The 23,204-nt window shown below is 31.7% G+C and overlaps 1 protein-coding gene across 4 annotated transcripts in view; it reads left to right on the top strand.

Moving 5' to 3' along the window:
- The window catches only part of LOC109090028 (epidermal growth factor receptor substrate 15-like 1), a 37,729-nt gene that overhangs the window by 10,779 nt on the left and 3,746 nt on the right, over positions 1–23,204 (top strand). For 2 of the 4 annotated variants that reach the window (XM_042719073.1, XM_042719074.1), the window contains exons 17-23: positions 1,290–1,439; positions 3,781–3,895; positions 4,816–4,913; positions 5,510–5,570; positions 11,967–12,049; positions 13,310–13,382; positions 20,588–20,733. In XM_042719073.1, the coding sequence (XP_042575007.1) occupies positions 1,290–1,439; positions 3,781–3,895; positions 4,816–4,913; positions 5,510–5,570; positions 11,967–12,049; positions 13,310–13,382; positions 20,588–20,733 (726 nt within the window). Of the gene's footprint in view, positions 1–1,289; positions 1,440–3,780; positions 3,896–4,815; positions 4,914–5,509; positions 5,571–11,966; positions 12,050–13,309; positions 13,383–20,587; positions 20,734–22,652; positions 22,670–23,204 lie in introns of all 4 variants that reach the window. The other 2 variants (XM_042719075.1, XM_042719076.1) reach the window with 2 other exon arrangements.

Here is a 23,204-nt window from a genome sequence, read left to right as displayed (position 1 = left end):
TTTATTTAGTTTAAGTTAATGTGCTGAATAAAATTTTACTGGAATAAAAATTAAAATAAATATATAGATGCTTTAAAAACTCATAAAAGTGACAAAAAACACAATACAAATTTGCTAAAACTTTAATTAAAATTGAAAATATTTATAATACAAAATATTTATTATTCAGTGATACTAAAACTGCACATTTTATAATATAAATAGACAATGTTTTGAATTTTTGTCTTGTATTAATCTGAAATTGTCAAATATAGTTTTTTTTTTGTGCATTTTTGTTAATTTGTTAATCTTTGCTCTTGTTTAGGATTAGGATTTTAGTCTGGCTCAAAATTATAAATAAATGTAAATCCACTGCACATTTGATACCAAAAATACATTTCAATTCAACCTTTCAGAGAGCAATGCTTATACATTAATATTTAAATACCAAACGACAAAATTCCTGAAAATATTTTTCAAAAGATTTTAATTGGACATTTGCGTCCTGAATCTTTTTTATAATTGCAATACGACACTACAGGTGATGTTAAATTGAGAATGCTGTGATTTTTTGCAAATTACATATTACCAAAAAAATACATGTAATCGGAATAACAACATTTCAGAAGAAATAAAGAAATAAAAATAAAGAAACTGCAATATCTCATTTCAGCATATCAAACACCTTGCAGTACATAGTGTGAAAATCAATCAGTGAAATCCAAACTACATCATTATTTGTAACCCCAGTGTCCAGATAGCTGTGATTTATTTCAGAATACATAAATGTGACCCTGGAGCACAAAAGCAGTCTTAAGTCTCTGGGGTATATTTGTAGCAATAGCCAACGATACATTGCATGGGTCAAAATTATTGAATTTTCTTTTATGCCAAAAATCATTAGGATATTAAGTAAAGATCATGTTCCATGAAAACATTTTGTATTTTTATATATATATATATATCAAAACTTAATTTTTGATTAGTAATATGCATTGCTAAGGACTTCATTTGGACAACTTTAAAGGTGGTTTTTTCAATATTTTGATTTTTTTTGCACCCTCAGATTACAGATTTTCAAATAGTTGTATCTCAACCAAATATTGTCCTCCTAACAAACCACACATCAATGGAGAGATTATTTATTCAGATTTCATATGACGTATAAATCTCATTTTCGAAAAATTGACCCTTATGACTGGTTTTGTGCACAGGGTCACAATTATGTGTAATATTCTAATATTCTTTCTTGAAGTGTCTGCAGTAAAGTCGTGTAAAGTGACGTCTGGGTTGTGAACGTGTTCCCTCAGACACGCAGTGAGCTCAGTGAGATCCAGGAGGTTCAGCGGGAGCTCAATAACGCCATCGAGCGCTACAGCAAAGCTCTGAGCGACAGCACGACCAGCCTGACCGTACTGGACCAGCTCATCGCTGAGGAGAGCTCCACCGCAGACGCCAAGGTCAGGGGTCACTCAGCATGGACTGAAGCGTACCTGATTTTGAGAGACACAGGTGTATGTGTATGTTGAACTCTAGGCAACTTTTTGAGCAATATTGCTGGGCAGCTTTGGTTAATGTTGGCATCAATAGACCACTAGGTGAGACACAGGGCCTACGACTGATTTAAAGTATCCAGATATAAATTTGTTAGCCATTCTCAGTGGGAAAGTGCCCAAGCTGCACTGCTCAGAAAAAGTTGCCTGGCAAAATTGCTCCAAAGGTTTCAGTCTAAGTAGATTTTCCAGGTTGTTTCAACTTGAGTGGACAAATGTGTGACCTGAGTGAAACCAAGCAAATAGTACCCAGATCTACATATTTAGCTGTTTATGAATAACAGGGTTCCTCGTGGTCATAGAAATTCCAGGAGTTTTTAAAACTAAGCTTTTAGATTAGTTTTAGGTTTATTCAGCTTTTAGTTGTATATTATAGTTGTTCGTAAACATTTTAGTTTAGTCCTTTTTTATAAGTTTTAACCTATTTATATTTCTATATTTATTTTTTCAGTTTTAGTTTGAGTAATTTTTGTACTTAAAGGGATACTCCACCCCAAAATGTAACTAAATGTCATTATTCACTTGTCATTATTTGTCTTCGGAACACAATTTAAGATATTTTGGATTAAAACCAGGAGGCTTGTGACTACTTGGTTCAACTTGGCAGTCTATGGGACAGTCACAAGCCTCCCGGTTTTCATCCAAAATATCTTAAATTGAGTTCCGGAGATGAATAATGACAAGTGAATAATGACAAAAGATTCATTTTGGGGTGGAGTATCCCTTTAAGTTCGATGCCATAGCAACAACTTGAGTTTTTTCATCTTTAAGTTTTTAATTGAATATTTATATTTTATTTGATCTCAGCACTATTTAAATGAACGAAAATGATTTTTAATAGTTTTAGTTTTAACAGATAAAATTATGTGCCATTTTAAACTAAATTAAATAATACTGATAAAATCTTGACTAAATATACAGGAAAAGACAAATGTTTTTGAAATTGTGATGACGAAGCTTTTAGTTGTTTATTTGTAGCAATGACCATTTTTGTTTAAATTATTAAACGTTTTAATTTTTTTTTAAAGTTTAAATTTGATAACATTTGGTCTTACATTTGTACACATTTAGTTTTAATACTTATTTAGTGCTTTTTTTTTTTAGTAATTTCCTTTGACGTGTTATTTCATCATTATTTACATAGTATTTATTAATATTTTACATTAGCTTTTATTTTTGCATTTTTACTTTTCATTTGAATTTTAGTTAAAATTTTATTTAACTTTATTTTTATTTCAGTTTTAATAATTTTAGTATTTTAACTTAAACATATATTATTTTAGTTATTTGCCACAGCAAGATTTCTAATTTTTTTTCTCCCCAAATATTTATATTTTATTTCAGTTCACCTACATTTCAATTACTGAACACTTTTTATTTTCAATAGTTTTTGTTAGCAATAACAATATTAAAATTGACAAAAAGCAAGACAAAAATTATTCAATAGGGTGAAACAATGACTAAATTAAAAGAAACATTAGTCAAAAGTAATAACCTGTGACTAAAATAAAATGACACTTTTCCGTCCCATCGTTCATAAAAAACCTGGAATTTTTACATTGTGTTTTCCAGTCCTCTAAAAAAACATGGAAATGTAATCATGGAAACTAAAAGTATTTTACTGGCTAAAAATCTCTGTGAAAAGATTTTATCCAGTCGTTACCTTATCCAGTAATAATGAATGATGGAAAAGTCATAGTCAGAAAGGTTTGGAAACTCTGTCTATTTACTGTCAACCTGTTTGTTTTTACTAATTGAGCAGTAATTTACTAACTGCCTTAGTAAAAACAAAGGGTTAATACAGACAGTAGAAATCACCTTTACAGTAAAACACCTTCTTGAACTTTTAATAATCCTTAAACTGTGAAGGGAATATGGTTTGAATGTTTGGTCTTATTATGTTTCAGTCCACATGTTTGTTCTCATTTAAATTAACTTCAGCTTGGCCTTCCACCGAAAGGTTAAAGGAAACCACACTACACCACACACACACACACACACACACGTCCGTCTGAGTGCCTTTACTCTTGTTATTGTTCATGTAATTACGCCACACACTGGCCCACTGTCAAACGCTTCACTCTTTCTGTGCCGTCTGACGTCAGATGATCCAGCGCAGGAAATGAAGACGCGGCCCGGCGGCCTCCAGAGCTGAACGATGCCCTCTTCATACTCATTACAATGATAATATTTTCCCCGCAGTCAGAGGAGCAGAGCAAACACGAGCTGAATGCTGTGTGTGTTTCAGGAGGATTCACTGGTTAAGTCCAGGATGGCCATGTTTAACAGTAGCGGCTCTCAAGGCCTAAACGTAGACCCCTTCCAGAGCGAAGACCCCTTCAAGAGTGACCCCTTCAATAAAGGTGGGCTTTCATCTGCCTTCATGCATCAAACACATTCAGTTCACGCTCAGTAACTGTTTCCATCCTCCTGCTGTCATGCAAATTTTGGGATATTGCATAAAAAATGCTGGATGGAAAGACCTGGATGCACAATTCAGAGTTTATATCTCACGATAATCAGAAAAAAGTCTAAAGTACAAGATAATTCAATTAATTAGGCACACTTTTTGATTGATAATTAAATTAAACCATTCAAATACAATCCAGAAAAATTCAAATGCAAAACTCTAAATTTGGTAAAAATGAAACCTATTTCAAGAAAAAAAAAGGGCAGTTTTTTTTTTTTTTTTTTTTATGAATTGTTTTTAAATTATGTAAGCTTCATGATTTTAATTTAGACATACTTTTTGATTAAAAAATTTAATTAAAATGCAATTCTGAGAAAAAAATCAAGGTTACGTGATATGAAGCCAGAATTGTGAGATAATTGAGAGAAAATGTTGCACATATCCTTTTTTATTTATTTTATTGGTGCAACTAAATGCACTAAAATGCAACTAAATTATGTAAACAAAGAATTCAGAAAAAAAAAATCTGATTTGCGAGATAAAAGTCAGAATTTATATATATATATATATATTTAAAAAAATCAGAATAGCAAATAAAAAAATCTGAATTGTTGGATTAAAACTCGAAATTGCAAGAATTATTAGATAAAAAGTTGCAAATACCTTTTTTTATTTTAATGTCAGAAATAAAAAAAGATGCTTGTTTGTTTGCAGAGTAAACTTGTATCATTGATATTTTATCTAAATGTAATGACAGACACTTAAGCGTGACTTCTCTTATAAAGGCTGGATGTAAGAAGAAGTACTGATGAAATGGTTTCTGAACGATTAAACAGTGTTTTTGAGGTTTGCGTGTGAATTGTTGTTCTCCAGCCGATCCGTTTGGAGGAGATCCGTTCCAGCAGAGCGACCTGTTCAAAGACCCGTTTGCTAATTCTGATCCCTTTGGTGAGAGTTCAAGTCAGTTCAAGGTAAAATAAAAAATACTGGGAATCTGAGGCCATGTTATATGTTTATTTTGGCTGAATGTTATACAATTATTACGTGTCTGATGTGTTGATTTTAATTGATTTTAATATGAGTTGAATATCTGGAGAATGATAGAGTTTTACTTTTTTTCTTGAGGTGATGGTGTGTTTTTGTGTTTTCATGATTCTCACACAATGCATATTGATATAGATGGAAATTATTATTTTGCTATTTTTTAATTTTTTTTATGTAATGACGATTTTATGTTTTATTATTGAATCTCTGCATCTGGGACGAGGGTGAAATCTAAGCATGTTAAAGACATTTGAAAAGTAGCTAAAATAAGCGAAAGCATGATAAAATATGTTTATGAAAAAGTTGAAAATCTGAAATCGGATCAGAAGTTTGATTTAGTTTTTTTTGCATTTAAAGTGTTAAATCAAACACAAGTAAATTCTTCTCCTGGAGAGCTTGCGTGTGGCAGCGTGTGAGATGATATTTTGGGTAATGTTCTGAGAAACCTGTCATAATGTACGGTTAGTGCTCTGTCATTCCCATGATGCCCTGTGGTCTCTCTCTCTCTCTCTCTCTCTCACAGGCCAGTCCCTTCAGCAGAAGAATCAACCAGACACCGATGAGTCCCAAACCTAAAGAGTCAGGTAAGGTGTGCATTCACTAACCATCCTCATTATTGTTCATCAAACAGATCACGGTGTTCAGGAAGTCAGAATAACAATAGATTACTCATAGATGAGTTATTAAACTAGGCTAGTATTCAAAGTACAGTTCCAAAAGCTTGGAATAATTAAGATTTTTTTGATGGTTTTGAAAGAAGTATCTTCTGTACATTAGTTTGATCAAAAATACAGTAATACAGTAATATTGTGAAATATTATTACAATTTCAAATAGCAGTTTTCTGTGTGAATGTGTGTTGAGATGTAATTTATTTCTGTGATCAAAGCTGCATTTTTAGCATCAGCAGATCAGCATATTAGAATGATTTCTGAAGGATCATGTGACACTGAAGACTGGAATAATGATGCTGAAAATTCAGCTTTGCATCACAGGAATAAATCACATTTTAAAATGCATTCAAAAAAAGTTCTGTAGCAATATACTGTTTTTACTGTTTTTGATAAAAAATAAAAAATAAAGCCTTGGTGAGCAGAACATTAAGAATATCAAACTTTTGACCAGTAGTGTGTAATCATTTGACACATCAAAAAATTATCTGTTTAGAGATAAAATATGGTAAGTGATGTTGCGCCACGTCTCTTTGTTCGTTGTTGTTCATCATCTCCTTATCTTTTCGTCTCTTCGTCTGTTAGAGGAAGCTAGTTGGTCTTCTTAGTACTAGAATGATGCATGATTCAGAGAGTAGATCAAAGATAGTGTCGTAAGAACCAGCTTTTACACAAACACTTAAGTAACACTTCAGTAGTGAAGTTAATGAAGACAGTGGAATAATTATAATCATACAGTCTCATGATGCAGCTTTAATAACACATAAATCCTCTTTTTGGTTGGACACAGTAATAACGTTTACATTTAGTGTATGTGTGTGTGTGTATGTATATATATATATAATATATATAATTTTATAAAATATTCTATTATTCTAGCCACATTTGCATTGGGTCTAAATGTAGGCTACTGTAAGATTGGAAATTTATTTTCTTGCCCATTTTGAAGTATATTTTGGTATATGAAGGGTTAAAACACAAATATTTCATACATACATACATATATATATATATATATAGGAAAATATATATATATGTGTGTGTGTGTGTGTGACCCTGGAGCACAAAACCAGTCTTAAGTCGCTGGGGTATATTTGTAGCAATAGCCAAAAATACATTGTTTGGGTCAAAATTATTGATTTTTCTTTTATGCCAAAAATCATTAGGATATTAAGTAAAGATCATGTTCCATGAAGATATTTAGTAAATTTCCTACTGTAAATATATCAAACTTAATTTTTGATTAGTAAAATATGCATTGCTAAAGAATTCATTTGAACAACTTTAAAGGGTGATTTTTCTCAGTATTTTAGATTTTTTGCACCCTCAGATTCCAGATTTTCAAATAGTTGTATCTCAGCCAGATATTGTCCTCCTAACAAACCATACATCAATGGAGAGATTATTTATTCAGAACCCTTTACAATTTTCTATATTTCTGCATAAATATGACCCAATTCATCATCAGATTTGTCCTGAAAGTAGACAAAGAGAACCCAATCAAACAAATGAGACAAAAACATTAACTGTGTTATTTATTTATTAAGAAAAATTACCCAGTGATACATTTCTGTGCGGTGCAAAAGTATGTGAACCTCTATAATTTAAGGGTGAAATTAGAGTCCATCTGTTCAGAGGTGTTTTTTCAAACTGTGGAATGACTATCAGGTGTCGTTTTGTTTAGAGAACAGGGATCTATGAAAGTATGATCATGTTTGCAGAAGTGAATCATGGCACGAACAAAGGAGATCTCCGAGGATCTCAGAAAAAGAGTTGTTGTTGCTCATCAGGCTAGAAAAGGTTTCAAAGCCATCTCTAAAGAGTTTGGACTCCATAAATCCACAGTCAGACAGATTGTGTAGAAATGGAGGTAATGCAGAAGCGGTCGACCAACAAAGATCACTCCAAAAGTCCGAAAGCAAGACTTGTAATAGTCTGTGTGGTTGCAAAGGAACCCAGGGTAACTTCTAAGCAGCTAAAGGCCTTTCTCACATTGGCTAATGTTCACGAGTCCACCATCAGGAGAACACTGAGCAACCATGGTGTGCATGGTGCATCCAAAAAGATCATTGCTGGCCATCTGCAGTTTGCTAAAGATCATGTGGACAAGCCAGAAGAATACTGGAGAAATGTTTTCTGGACAGATATATTTGTTTATATAAGAAGTGTTCTGTTTGGAGAAAAGAACACATTGCATTCCAGCATAAGAACCTTATCCCATCTGTGAAGGAAATGAAGGAAAATGTCAAGACATCTGTCCGAGAACTGAGTCTCAAGAGAAACTGGGCCGAGCAGCAAGACAGTGACCCCTAGTACACAAGTCATTTTACCGAAGGATGGTCAAAGAAGGACAGAGTTAATGTTTTGGAATGACTGAGTCAGAGTCTGGAGCTTAATTCAATTGTAATGTTGTGGAAGGAGCTGAAGCAAGTAGTTCACTGGAGGAAACCCATAACATCACAGCTGAAGTGGTTCTGTACTGAGGAATGAGTTAGAACGAATACAAGATGTTGTGCAAGACTGATCAGCAGTTACAAGAAACATTACCTGCAGTTATTGCTGCAAAATTGGGTCACACCAGATGCTGCAAGCAAAGAGTCACATACTTTTGCACCGCACAGAAATGTAACACTGGGGCATTTTTCTCAATAAATAAATGAAAATGTTTTTGTCTCATTTGTTGGATTGGGTTCTCTTTGTCTACTATCAGGTCAATTGGATCATATTTATGCAGAAATATAGATAATTAGAAAAGGGTTCACAAACTTTCAAGCAGCACTATACATACATATATATATATATATATATATACTTATATATATATATATATATATACAGTACAGGTCAAAAGTTTGGAAACATTACTATTTTTAATGTTTTTGAAAGAAGGCTCTTCTGCTCATCAAGCCTGCATTATATTTTGATCAAAAATACAGAAAAAAAAAAAAACAGTAATAATTGTGAAATATTATTTTACAACTTAAAATAATAGTTTTCTATTTGAATGATACTTTAAAATAAAAAAATAATTTATTCCTGTGATGCAAAGCTGAATTTTCAGCATCATTACGCCAGCCTTCAGTGTCACATGTAACATCCAGTCTATCACATGATCATTTAAAATCCATTCTAATATTCTGATTTATTATGAGGTGTTGGGAAACAGTTCTGCTGTCTAATATAGTTTTGATGAAATAAAAGGTTAAAAAAAACAACTGCCTTTATTCAAATACAAAAAAAATCTAATAATATATATTCTAATAATATATTTTTCTTTACTATCTCTTTTTATCAATTTAACACATCCTTGCTGAATAAAAAGTATTGATTTTATTTAAAAAAGAAGAAAAAAAAAATTACTGAACCCCAAATTACTGACCAGTAGTGTATATTGTTATTACAAAAATTTATATTTTAAAAACATTAGCTTCTTTTTTTTTTCTTTCTTTTTTTTTTTTACTTTTTTTTTTTTTTATTTTTTTTTTTTATTATAGCATGTTCTGATAAAATATTAAGCAGCAGAACTGTTTTCCAACTTTGATAATGGAATCATCATATTAGAATGATTTCTAAAGGATCATGTGATAATGATCCTAAAAAAATTCAGCTTTGCATCACAGAAATAAATGATAATTGAAAGTATAATAAATTTAAAAACAATTATTTTTAAATTGTAATAAATAGATCACAATATTAAATTTTTTTTTCTGTATTTTTGATCAAATAAATGCATGATTTTTTTTTTGTGTAAACTTCTTTCAAAAACATTAAAAATCCAAACTTTTGACCTGTACTGTATATGTATGTGTATATATATATATATATTTTTATATATATATATATATATATATATATATATATCCATTATACAGTGTTTGGTTGGGGAAAGTAACTTTTAAAAGCAATACATTACAATATTGCGTTACTCCCTAAAAAAGTAACTAAATACGTTACTTAGTTACTTTTTATGGAAAGTAGTGCGTTACATTACTTTCGTGTTACTTTTTAAATATGAGCAGGGCTTGATTGTTTTTAATATAAGAATTTCTATTTATAGCGAATTTAAAAGCCGTTTCACACCAAAAAGTGTGATGAATAAACCTCAGGCTGAAGGAAAAGTAAATTCACGTCTGTACAGTAGAACACAGGAGAAGAAGGTCCAACACTCTTCAGCAATAAAAAACCAATGAAGTACAATAGTTAGTTTATCTGAAGTCATTTTTGCTTATTAGTATAATTGAACTGGATCATCAGAGGTCAGCAGCAAAGACATTGGTTAATAAAATGGGATTAGATACATTTGTGTTATTTAACATTTAATTATTGCAGGTTTGCGTCATATTCTGAGTTTGCTTTTAATTTTGATGAATACTAAATCTGTTTTTTGTGAGTGGGAGGAATTAATGCACATTCACATTTAGTCTAGAACTACTGTACATCTTGTTCACACAGTGCACACAACACCTCTGTACTTCCAATTTCTCCAAATATGGGGACAAGAGACTTGTCGGTCAATAAATGGGAAAACAAAGTAACTGCCATTACTTTTTTGAAAAAGTAACTTATATATTATGTATGTGTATGTATTTTTAAAAAGTAGAAGTCAGTGTTTATTTTGAGGCATTGCTTCAAAATTTCCTGAGGCATGAATCTATTAATAGTGCTTTTACGTACACGTTTAGCTACAGGCCTTCCGAAAATAGTCCCGTCAGAACAGGGAACGCTTTGTGGCTAAGCGTAACGGAAAAGTGTCAGGAATCCACACAGCTGTCTTCTCTCTCTCTCTCTGTTTCTGCCCTGCTCACGCTGAACAGGTAAGCTCTTTCTGCGCGTCCCGTCGGAGGAAGCGGGGTTAATTTATGGGAAACACGCAGACTGACGTGCTCCTGAAATAACTCTTTTTACGGGAACACTAGAGAGTGTGTTCGGAGCTGTTAGTGGTCTCACACTTACAGATGCACGCAGGAAGCTCACCCGCGTTTTACTAGCTCAGCTTTCTCACAGCAAACATACCCACTTCTTTCCTCCTTCATAACTTCGTCTGTGTTCATAATTGGGTCGTTCTTGTTGTTTACCTTTAGAACTCTAGCTTTTGTAGGTAATTGTAATTTTAAGAAGCGTTTCTTTGGATGTAACAAGTCTCAGAAGAAGTGACAGTAAAGGCATTTATAATTTTGCTGTTTCAAATCAATGCTGTTCTTGTGAACTTTCTGTTCATAAAAAGATGCAATCCTGCACATTATCTATACTTGCTAAATATTGAAGTTTATCATAAGCAACATTTCGGTCCACTGACCAGAAATGTGTCTTGAGCAGCAAATCATCATATTAGAATGATTTCTGAAGATCATGTGACACTGAAGACTGGAGTAATGATGCTGAAAATACAGCTGCACATCACAGAAATAAATTACATTTTAACTGGTATTCATATAGAAAACAGCTATTTTAAATTGTAATATTTTTTCACAATATTACTGTTTTTACTGTATATTTGATCCGATAATGGCAGCCTTGATGAACAGAAGAGACTCTTTCAAAACCATTAAAAAAATCTTAATGACCCCAAACATTTGAAATATTTGATAGTGAACATTATTAGATTTAATTGATTATTTACAGGATACAGGCTGGAAATAAAAAGAGAAAAGGTTTTAGTTTGAAAATGTTTAGTTTGGAATTCGAAAACATGAAAGCAAAAAAATAATAAATATTTTTCTATTTCTTTCTATTTTAATTTTGGATTAATTTAGATTAATTTCATTCATAGAAGTTGCACCCAGAGGTATTATAGTTAACTGAAACTAAAAATTAAATATATCACTAATTACAAATTACAAAAACACTAAATTACTAAAACTTTAGTTAAAATTTAAATGGAAAATATAAAAATAAAAACTGATTTAAAATAATAAAATCTAATAATATCTCGGTGATAGTAAAATATTTTTGTGATTTTTTTTTTCTTTCTTTCTTTCTTTTTTTTTGTCATTTATTAGTTATCTTAAGACATAAGATATAGCTCAACTGTATGACTCCTTCATAACGTCGTCATTAGTTCATCAGAAACATACGTCACAGATGGAAGCCAAAAAAAGCTGCAGATGGAAAACAAAACGTGTGCTTTTCAGGAGCTGAAAGTCATGGAAAAATGAGAAACACTGGCCACATACAAGCCGCTCTCTTAAAATAGCACCTGTGTTTGTGCCGCGCTGTTCAGCAAACGGACAGAACTGAGCATTTGCAGCGGCCGTGTTACTAGATGTTTCCATCTAATCATTTGCTTGTGCTTTCTCTCTTTCATAAACAGACCCGTTTGCTGCGTCAGACCCTTTCGGTAGCGACTCTTTTGGAGGGAAAGGTGGTTTTGCTGATTTCTCTCAAATGTCAAAGGTATGTTCAAAAGAGAAATCTACTATAGTTCATCCAGATCAATGCAAGCTCAACTCGTTTACACTAATCAGCATGCATTTGGGAAACTGAAGTCGAGATTACTCAAAATTTGTTAAATGAATGGCATATTGCTTGTCCTGTTTTGTAGTGTGCATTATTCACACTATAAGCAGCAGCATGTGAACTGTTTATATTCATGGAATATAATCTGAATGATCTGCTATACAAGTTATACAGCCAAAACACATTGCATGGATCACCGTATCCCACAATGCAATAACCCCGACCTCACCTTCCGTTTCAGGTGTGATGCATGAAATATTAAATGATTTTAAAGACAATTTTAGCAAGAAAGCAGGATTATTTATACAGCACATTTCATGCAAAATGATCATTCAAAGTGCTTTGCATAAAAAGGTTTTTTTTTTTTTTTTAATCATAAAATGATTGCAACAGAGGTATAAAAGCAAAGAATAGAATAGATTAAAATCTTTTACACACAATAAAGTACCTTAAATGTGTAAAATGAACTGATATTGATGCAACTGACATGCAAAAAAATGCAATTAATGCAATGTTCATGTAGTAATCTAGCATAATTCAGTTTGAAGTGTTCATAGTGTTCATTATATTTGTTGTAGTTTCCATTCACCGCTATACAGTATAACTTAAAAAGGTCTTAAAATGTCTTTATTAACCCCTCCACAAATTAAATCAGAACAGAAAGTCTTAAATGCATTAAGTCACTGCATTAAATGTTGCATGATTTGCAAAACATAAAAATCTTCCTTAGTATTTTTGTCTTCTTTTCTGGCACAGATATCTAAACATCTTTAGATCAGCATGCTTTTATTGTCTTGTTTTTTCCGAAATTGAACAGAATTGAGTGTTTTCTGAGCCCATTGACAGGTATTTGTTCTTTTATCATTAGAAATTCACTTCATTTTGATCAGTTTCACATAAAACAAGACTTCTTATTCTATGTCTTTGTGCTTGTCAAGTGCATTTATCTTGATTTAAGAATCTTAAGACATTTGCACCAAAGAACAAGACAAAATAATGAAGAACGTCACCTTTTTACAGTGTTAAAATTGGAAGTTGTATTTTCAATCTTCGAAGTGTTGCTTATAAAACAAATTGTGTTCCTTAAGTTTTCTTTACACAAAAAGTCTTAAAAAGGTCTTAAATTTACTTTCATAAAACCTGCAAAAACCCTGATTTTCCCAACTCTGACGACTTGTGATTTGTGTATGTTCTCAGAGCCGAAAGCCGACGTACCCGCTGCCTCCTCCCAAAAAACCCGGGCCGCAGAGACCAGCGCCGCCTCCTTACGGTGAGAACAGATTTACTGATTTGATCACCACATTCATCTGATAAGCCTGAGAGTGTGTGTGTGATTTATCTCACTGGTTTTATTATGCGGTGAAGAAGAGTGAAATGTTTATCTGGTGTAGTAATATTATTATAATATTAAGTGCTTTTTGTGTAACATGCTGACATCTGTAACCAAATTTAAGAACTGTATGTCTGGAGCGAAATCTTTAGAATGAGTTTTTGATTTTATGATGTATGCTTGATTTATTATTATTTCTAGACATGTTCAATTTGAGCAGAAATGTCAGGGAGTTGTAAGACTAGTTATCTTCATCCAGCTATAACCAGGCCCAGACTCATCCCACAGCAAAAAAATTTTTTTCTTATAAAATTGTTATTTGAGCTGTATAATTGTAAAATCATCCTTTTAGTGTTAAGAGAATACTCATATGATGAGAGTCTGGTTATACTTTACCAATGTAATTCAAAAGGATTGTTATTTATATACTATAATAGTAATTATTAATATTTTTTTATTATTTTAGTTTAAGTTGTAGCACTTTTGTTTTGTGCTTTTGTCATTTTTTATCAATTAATTTAGTTTCTAATTTTCTAATTTTAGTACTTAAGAACTTTTTTTATTTACTAACATTATTAACTAAAAAAAAAAAAAAAAAAATATTTATATATATATATATATATATATATATATATATATATATATATATATATATATATATATATTAGTGCTGTGAAATGATTAATGATTGCATGCTGTCAAACGATTAATCACGATTAATCGCATCCTAAATAAAAGTTTTTGTTTGCATAATATATGTATTATATATATAAATACACACACACATGCATGTATATATTTCAGAAAAATATGTTTATATATTAAATGTATTTATTTATAATATACGTTATATGGATATAAACAAAAACTTGTAAATATTTTCAAAATATATACTGTATGTGTGTATATGTAATATATATAAATATACACAGAACACACACATATATTATGCAAACAAAAACGTTTATTTTGAATGCGATTAATCATTTGACAGCACTAATATATGTATATAATTTTTTTTTTTCACAGTTTTAATTTTTGTTCAAGTTTTAGTAATTTTGTTTTGGGCTTTTGTCATTTTTATTAGTTTTTAAATATATATTTTTTTCCAGTATTAATAATTTTTCAAATCATTTTAGCACTTTTTGTTTTTAAGTTAAAATTTTATTTTTTGATTTTTTTTTTTTTTTTTTTTGAAATCGTCGTTTAATAGTTTTAGTTATAAAATATAATAATATAATATTATAAAAAATTATATGACAGAATTATAATTATTAGTTAGAAAATATATAATATAATAATAACAACATTGGTAAATATTTCGGATAGTTATGTCACATAAGTGCTCTCCTTGTCACATACCTTGGCAATACTTTCAAATCTTATTTGTTTAGTGCAGTGCACCATAGACTTCCACTGTAAGTGCATTAAGTTCTGATGAATTATTGAAACTGGAGCATTCTTATAAGTAATCACTGAAGTTTTAATTATAAACACCTTCAGACTTCAGTATTGCAATTCATATCAGACATTTCACCACACGCAAACAAACTCCATAAAATGACAGATCATGCAGAGTGATAGTCTGATAATGGAAAGACAAGCACTTCCCCATTTCAACGATATCGAAACGCATCAGTGCGCTGTGAGCTCATCGTAGGACAGCTGTGACAGGGAAGATAAGAGTCGCCTTGGCATGAGATATTCAGCTGCTGCAGCGTCACGCAGACCACTGCAGGTTTATTTGTCCATAGAACATGCGTGACTTGCCTTCCTCTGTGTTCACGCTGTGTTTTCCACTCAATGAAAGTATATACAGTACTTGTCAAATGTTTGGAAAATCTCTTCTGCTCACCAAGGCTGCATTTGTTTGATCAAAAATACAGTAAAAATAGTGAAATATTATTACAATTTAAAATAACTATTTCCTATTTAAATATATGTTCAAATGTAATTTATTCCAGTGATGCGCAGCTGAATTTTCAGCATCATTGCTCCAGTCTTCAGTGTCACATGATCTTCAGAAATCATTGTAATATGATGATTTGCTGCTCAATTAATATTGGCGCTCCGTTATTAATAATGGTTCTTAATATTATCAATGTTTAAAAAAAGTTTTTCAGGATTCTATGATGAACAGAAAGTTCAAAAGAACAGCATTCATTTGAAATAGAATTTTTTTGCAATATTGTAAATGTCTTTACTGTCACTTCTGATCAATTTAATGCATATTTGCTGAATAAAATCATTATTTAAAACACACACGCCAAACATGATTTCTGCATAAATATTTTCAACACTGATAATAATCAGAAATGTTTCTTGAGCAGCAAATCAACATATTAGAATGATTTCTGAAGAATCAATTGTAATATTTCACAATTTTACTGTTTTTACTGTATTTTTGAACACATAAATGCAGCCTTGGTGAGCAGAAGAGACTTCATTAGAAACATCTAGAAATCGTTATTTTGACAAGTACTATAGTCAGACACATTCGGGTTGTGAATGACATTAGGTTGAGTAAATAATGACAAAATGTAATTTTGGGGTAAAAACTGTAAATAAGGGTGTATTTTTCCTAGAAGAGATTGCTTTGTTTGTGTATTTGCAAGATTTGCGTTCGTGAGAAAGTCTGTTTGTGTTTTCACATGTGCAGATGTGTACACAACATGACTGTCTGTGTGCGTGTGTGTGTGTGTGCGTGTGTGTGTGTGTGTGTGTGTGTGTGTGTGTGTGAGGTCCTGTAAACTCAGCCTTGATGACCTGCATCCACATATAGAGCGAGAGAATCCGGAATCACATCTTCAAGGTGTGTTGTCAGCCTCTGTTTTGGTCGACGCTGTGAATCACTGTTTCCTGCGGCGTTATCAGCACTGTAGAGGTTACCCGGCTTCTACTGTGACTCTGTGACCATTTATACATGTAGCTGATGCTTTAATCCAAACACGAGGAATAAAATGATACGTCCGACAATACGTTCAGATGATGAAAATACAGAGATTTTTGGGTAAAACGCTTTACAATAAGGTTGCATTTGTTAACATTAATTCTGTTTAAACATTGTATTTGTTAACATTAGTTGTAAACATCTATATTCTGTTTTCATTTAAAATTTTGTTAACACTTTATATTGTACTTTATTTATAGAGCTTTTTGATTTATGTATGTATGTCTGTGTGTGTGTATATATATATATATCATATATATATATATATATATATATATATATATATATATATATATAATAATATAATTATACATTTATTTTGCAAAATTATAAAAATTGTATTAAATAATAATTACATGTGTATATATAATTAAATACATAATAAAGACATTTGCATTACAGTAATTAGCTATATAATGAGTTATATACATAATATTTTATTAAAAATCAACATAAAGAGCACGAAGAGCATGAAAAATTTATATAATGTAATTAAATTTTTACATTTTAATTTATTTTACTATTAAAATGTATATACTATAAAACAATAATAATTTAATTGCAATAATGAATAATTACAAAAATTATCACGATTATTAGATCATCACAGTAATAAATTTTTTACATTTATAAAATCAGTATAAAAATAATTAATTGTTTATTAAATAATAATATTAATTTATAAGTATACTAATAATTAAAATGGATGAATTGTAAATAATTCAAATAAATATAATTATTAATTATAAATAGATTTGCTATATAGTATATATCACGTAACGTGAGTGAATATACTTAGTGATTGTTTATTTCATTATTAATTATTAATTTGGTAATTATTAGATTTAGTCTGTGTTCATACTTGGCCAAAAACATTTATTCATTTATTAACAGCTGGGTGATATAATTAGCATTTTGTGACAATATAAAGAATTAAGATTTATAACTATAAAGAGATTTGCTAGATAGTATGCACTTTACGTGAGTCTCTGTACTTATAGTGGTTGTATAATTCATCTTTAGTTATGAGAAGTGTCTGTGTGCACATTGGTAAGTTTCAGGCTCAGATGCATTTTCAGATAAATATCTGAATTGCGAGATACTCTCATGGGTTTGTTTTGCACACTGAGCTGCAGTCTTTCTCATGAATGCACTGAAGTCACCTGTAACACCAGCATGCGTGTTCACGCTCTGCATTCAGCGCTTTTACGTTAGGACTCTTCCGGCGCGTAACCTTCACAGCGAGGTGTTTACACTACTAATTCTCTCTTGTGTTTGCTGCAGGGGATTGTTTAGTGTTGTTTGCGGTGTGTTTATGGCTATAACAGGCACAGAAAGGGCATGGGTGCGGCGCTGGTAGTTTCACTACTATCTCTGAGTTAAGAAAGAAAAAACTCTTCCTCTCCATGGCACACGAGGCCTGTGTAGTGGTGAGAGAGATATAGAGAAGTGAGTTCCTCTAAAGCTCGTGGTTCACACCCTTAAACTGAGCACCAGTGTTCCCACGGCTGGCTAAATATGTTTATGCCAGGTTCTCACACTCCTCGGGTGTAAATGCTGTACGTTTCTGATCTCTGTGACCCTTTGTGGCTTCTCTTATGTGTTTGCACTCTGAACGATCCTCTGAGAACTTCATACAGAATATTAATGGTGCAGATTTCACATGCAAATGTTACTTCCATTCCTTAGTTAGGCACTTTAATTCTTTAATGCATTTCTTTTTCTGGTGAATCTCCTGAAAAGATAAATATGTCATATTGTATCCCAAAGTTTATTTTTAATTCTTCCTAATTTTTGGAAGAATTTTGCATTGTGACATTTAAGCTACTTAACACATTTAACCACTAAATAATGTTTTTTTTTTTTTTTTTTTTTTTTTTTTTTTTTAGTGTTTTGTTTGTTGCTGTTGTTGTTGTTTTGGCAATTATTCACAAAAGTGGTCATCATTTCTGTAATTCAGCATTTACTGTACTTTAAAACAATAATATGTAAAAACAACTTTATTTTAAATTTAGTACTAAATATTTTTTTAATTGCATTAATGAGTTTGACACGTAATCACAGCCCATATTTATGTATATTTATATCTATCTATATATATATCTATACTGTATATGTATGTGTTATATATATATATATATATATATATATATATATATATATATATCTATATATTATATATCTATATATATATATATATATATACACACACACACACACACACATTAGATCATTACAGTAATTGTTTTAATAAAACATTTTTAAAAACATTTCAACAGGTATTTTGCATTCAAAAATTATTTATATGCAATTACATTTTTAAATTTAAAATTTTCACAATTTTAATTTTACTAATAAAATAATATAATATAAAATAAAAAAATTACAGTAATGAGTTTAAATGCATATTTCCTAATTGTCACTATCATAAGAGCATCACAGTAATACAATATTTTTTATGTAAAGTATTACAACAGATATTTCACACAATTCACAATTAAATATTTAAATAAGTTTATTGTACAATTATGATTCAATTTTAATATTAAAACATATTTCATTACACTAATGCATTTAAATGCTGCATGTTCTTGAGAGGTTTTGTGAGATTCACCTCATGTCGAGCTCATTTAAATCTTTTTGGTTGTTATTGTGGGTTGTGGTTGGTGTTGGCAGTTTTTAAAGGTTTGTGAATTCTGCTCAAAGTTTGAAGAAATGAAACTTTTGCAGTGGTGTTGGTGCACCGCTGCTGAATATGTGCCTTTTTTTTAACATCCTCAATCTGATCTAATAGATGTCATCCACTGCAGACCATCTAAAGCACTCGTTTAATCCAAGTTAATTAAACGTCTGCTCCAAAAGGTAGGCAGGAACATTATAGTGACTTCTAAGATGCCTCATTTTGTCCAAATTGTAAGGCAGCGTCGCATGGATACTTGGTGGAGAAAACAATCCCAGAATGCATCGCAGTGAGCTCACTGAAAGAGAAATGTTGATTATAAATATTATTATTATATATTATAAATATTTTTTTATTGTTATTAGTAGTGTTTTGATTATTTTAATATTTATATAATTTAATATTATTTATTTTAAAGATACTTATTTCATGCAATAGCAAATATAATGCACAAAAAGTGAATATAATCACTAATGTACTGTTTTACTCAGTGTTTGGGTTTGTGCTTGTTAGAATATGGAATATAATTTGATCCTGACGGAGCAGTAATTTTTTTTTCTTTCTTTTTTTAAATAAAATCAATACTTTTATTCAGCAAGGATGTGTTAAATTGATAAAAAGTGATAGTAAAGAAAATATATTATTAGAATATATATTATTATTATTTTTTTTTATTTTGAATAGCAATGCAGTTCTTTTTAAACCTTTTATTCATCAAATATATTAGACAGCAGAACTGTTTTCCCCACACTCATAATAAATCAGAATATTAGAATGATTTCTAAATGATCATGTGATAGACTGATGTTACATGTGACACTGAAGTGCTGGAGTAATGATGCTGAAAATTCAGCTTTGCATCACATGAATATAAATAATATTTTTTTAAAGTATATTCAAATATAGAAAACTATTACTTTTAAGTTGTAATAAATTTCACAATATTACTGTTGTTTTTTTTCTGTATTTTTGATCAAATAAATGCAGGCTTGATGAGCAGAAGAAACTTCTTTCAAAAACATTAAAAATAGTAATGTTTCCAAACTTTTGACCTGTACTGTATATATATGTTTTTTCCAGTTTTCTTGATTGCTGTCACTTCTTTCATCTTCCACATATCAAGGGTGTCCTTTTAATCAATTTGTGAAGGTCTTGTTCTTCCAGTTCATCACAGAATTTGGACAAAAGCAACTGGACTTTGTTAAAGCAGCTGCATTTAATATAGATGTCTTGTCTTCGTTAGTTGATCAAAATCATGTGATCGGTCCTGTCTGCTGATAAATAGCCATAATATTAAACAGCAATGATAAATAACCAATCATCACTCTTTTTAATGCTTTCATTTGATTAAATGTTGATAAATCGTTGTTCAAATCATGTGAGATACACTGAGAGTTCAGCTGCTTTTGACTGAATTCTGCAGCACTTTTCATGATTTTAATGATCTTTTCCTGTACCTGAACTGTTCTGTTGGTGTGTGGGTCTCATCTTTGATTTTTTTTTTGACACTTTCAGGGAAGAATAGCGGTTCAGGGGTTCATAGTCAAGGGTTTGGTGCTCCAGCCGTTCGAAAGACACATGTGGACAGGGGACCCGTCTCCTCGTCCTCAACGTTACAGTCTGCGGTTAACCCGTCCTCAGCGTTCACAGACTGTAGAGCTGTAAGTCCAGTGTCATGCCGTCCGATCGTCTCCATCTGGCCAGTTTCTGCTATTGTAGTTTGTAGTTGCATCCGCTTCATCCTGACATTTGCCATCGCTGCTTCCTGCGCTGCCGTTTTGCTCGTTTGTATTGTCCTGCGCATGCTAATGCAAGAGTCACATCCTGCTTTACACCGAAAACGTGCTAAAAATGTGCTCACCCCCAGGCCATCCAAGATGTAGATGAGTTTGTTTCTTCATCAGGTATGGAGAAATGTAGCATTGCATCACTGTCTCATCATTGGATGCTCTGCAGTGAATGGGTGCCGTCAGAATGAGACGGCATTCATCTACAGCATGGATGGCCTGAGGGTGAGGACATTTTAAGCAAATGTTAAATTTTGTGTGAACTACTCCTCTAAAGAGATATTTCATAATTTATACACCCTCTTGTTGTTCTAAACTTGTACAAGTCAGTATCCATAGAACTTGGGCACTATAATGTCTTTGCTATCAAACGCCTTCAGAGCACACTTTTATGGTGCTTCTTGGAGCGACGTGAAAACAAAGCATTGATCTGTAGTTGAACGGTTTAAAAACTGATGATGCGGCTGAACAGAAGCAACAAGAGGAAGTTCTGTTGTGGAAGCAACCCTTTGTCGGTTTGTTTTCAGCCAGACCTTTGATTTCCATCGAACTGGACTCATGAACAAAGACGGGCCATTCTGCTTATATTTGTGGCCCTCAGACTTTTTTAAGTTAGTTCAGCAAAATGTAAAAAGCTTTTCAGGTCTATGGAAAAAAATGGTTGAGCAAAACAGTTTTGCTTTTCATTAAAAGCAATGATGATGCACAAATTCTGCGGAGGCATTCACATACAGTTGATAATTCACATACAGTTTATATTTAGTAGTCAGTAATCTGATTAGAATCAGTAGGAAGCTGTTTGATGTTTTAACAAGCATCCTTCTTCATAAACATTATTTTTACACAACTTCTGTTTCATCCATAACAGGGTTGAAGATAAAAATCAGCTTATTTTTCTTACCCCGATAGCTGTCACTAAATCTCACTAGCAATTAATACATTTATGCTTTGAACAGGATATAACAATTTGCTAATAAGGCACAAAAATAAAATAAATTCCAGATTCTCTGAAGACATTCTCTGAAAACAGGTCTGTTACATATTTGGTTTAAAAAAAAAATTTTTTTTAGCTCTTCATTGTTTTCTGCAACAAGTTTAACACCATCTTTCCTGTGCAATAGTATTTTCTTTGAATCTCTCAATGATTTCATAATTCAGAAAACAGCATACAGTTTGAAAACGACTTCAGCAAAGCTGGAATAATCATGACTCTCGTGGTAAGAATAATACTTTAGGATCGTTTTAAACGGGCTTTAACCTTCCTGAAGTACACTAAAGTGACCTTACAAACTCATCATGACAATATGACCTCAGAATGACACTTTGGTCTAGAAAAGTGAGAAGCTTTTACCAAAGCACTTCCTGTTTTCTGACACAAAGTGGCAACTGGTTTCACCACAGTGTCACAGTTACTTTACGATGTTTTTGCAATTTATATATATTTAAAATAATATGCTTATTGAATCAGTATCTCAGTGGAGTTAGACATACTTGCTAGAGAAGTATTAATTGTGCGAGTATCAATGCTTAATTGTTTTGCACAACCTTATTAGATCATATCAGGAGTAAACAGTTAGAATTGAACTTTAATAGTTCAGCATCTGTCATCCAGGTCAAATCTAGGTCCGCTGGGCCACAAGTGGCTTCTCTGACCTGAATGCACCCTGTGTTGCATGGCGCTTGTGCTTTGCCATGCTGTGCAGATGCAGTTTGCATGTTGCATGAGGTTTTGTGTTGTGTATGCCGTGCTTTTTGTGTCTTCAGAGCTGTGCTGGTATTTGTTTTTCTCCCAGGCACCGAACACATGAAGGTAAGGTGAAACGCGGGTCGGCCGACCACATCTGAGCTGCTGCATGTGTTTATGTCAACCATAAAACACCTACTCCACCCTGCGTGCGCACAAATCCCTTCACAAATCACTTGGAGAAATCAGACCGTATATTGAAACTCTTTCAAACAAATGTAAGACCAGCCGACCAACCGCAGTGAGAAAAGAGCCAACATTCAGTTCACGTAGGGCTTTGAAGCATTGAAGATTGCTACAATAAAGAAACTGTTTTATTGCGTGAAGTATTCGGACACTGAAACTGCACTTAAAAATTTCAGAGAGATTTTTATTAATGTCAAATAGCACACTCTTCAAGCTAATGTGATATAAAGATTGAAAAAGAAATCGTTTTTTTTTTTTTTTTATTAATATATATAATTGTTTTGCATCATTTTTTTCATGATTTGTTAACTTCTAATTACAAAGTAAGTTTCTGCATCCTCCTTTACTCTAAATGATATTTTATTATTTAATGCAAACACATTCAGATAAATTTTTTTGTGATTTAAGTGTCCAA

The sequence above is a fragment of the Cyprinus carpio genome, chromosome B2 (assembly GCF_018340385.1).
Source record: "Cyprinus carpio isolate SPL01 chromosome B2, ASM1834038v1, whole genome shotgun sequence".
Classification (NCBI taxonomy): Eukaryota; Metazoa; Chordata; class Actinopteri; order Cypriniformes; family Cyprinidae; genus Cyprinus; species Cyprinus carpio.
Note: the sequence above shows the minus strand (reverse complement) of the source record. Positions and strands in the feature narration are given on the sequence as shown.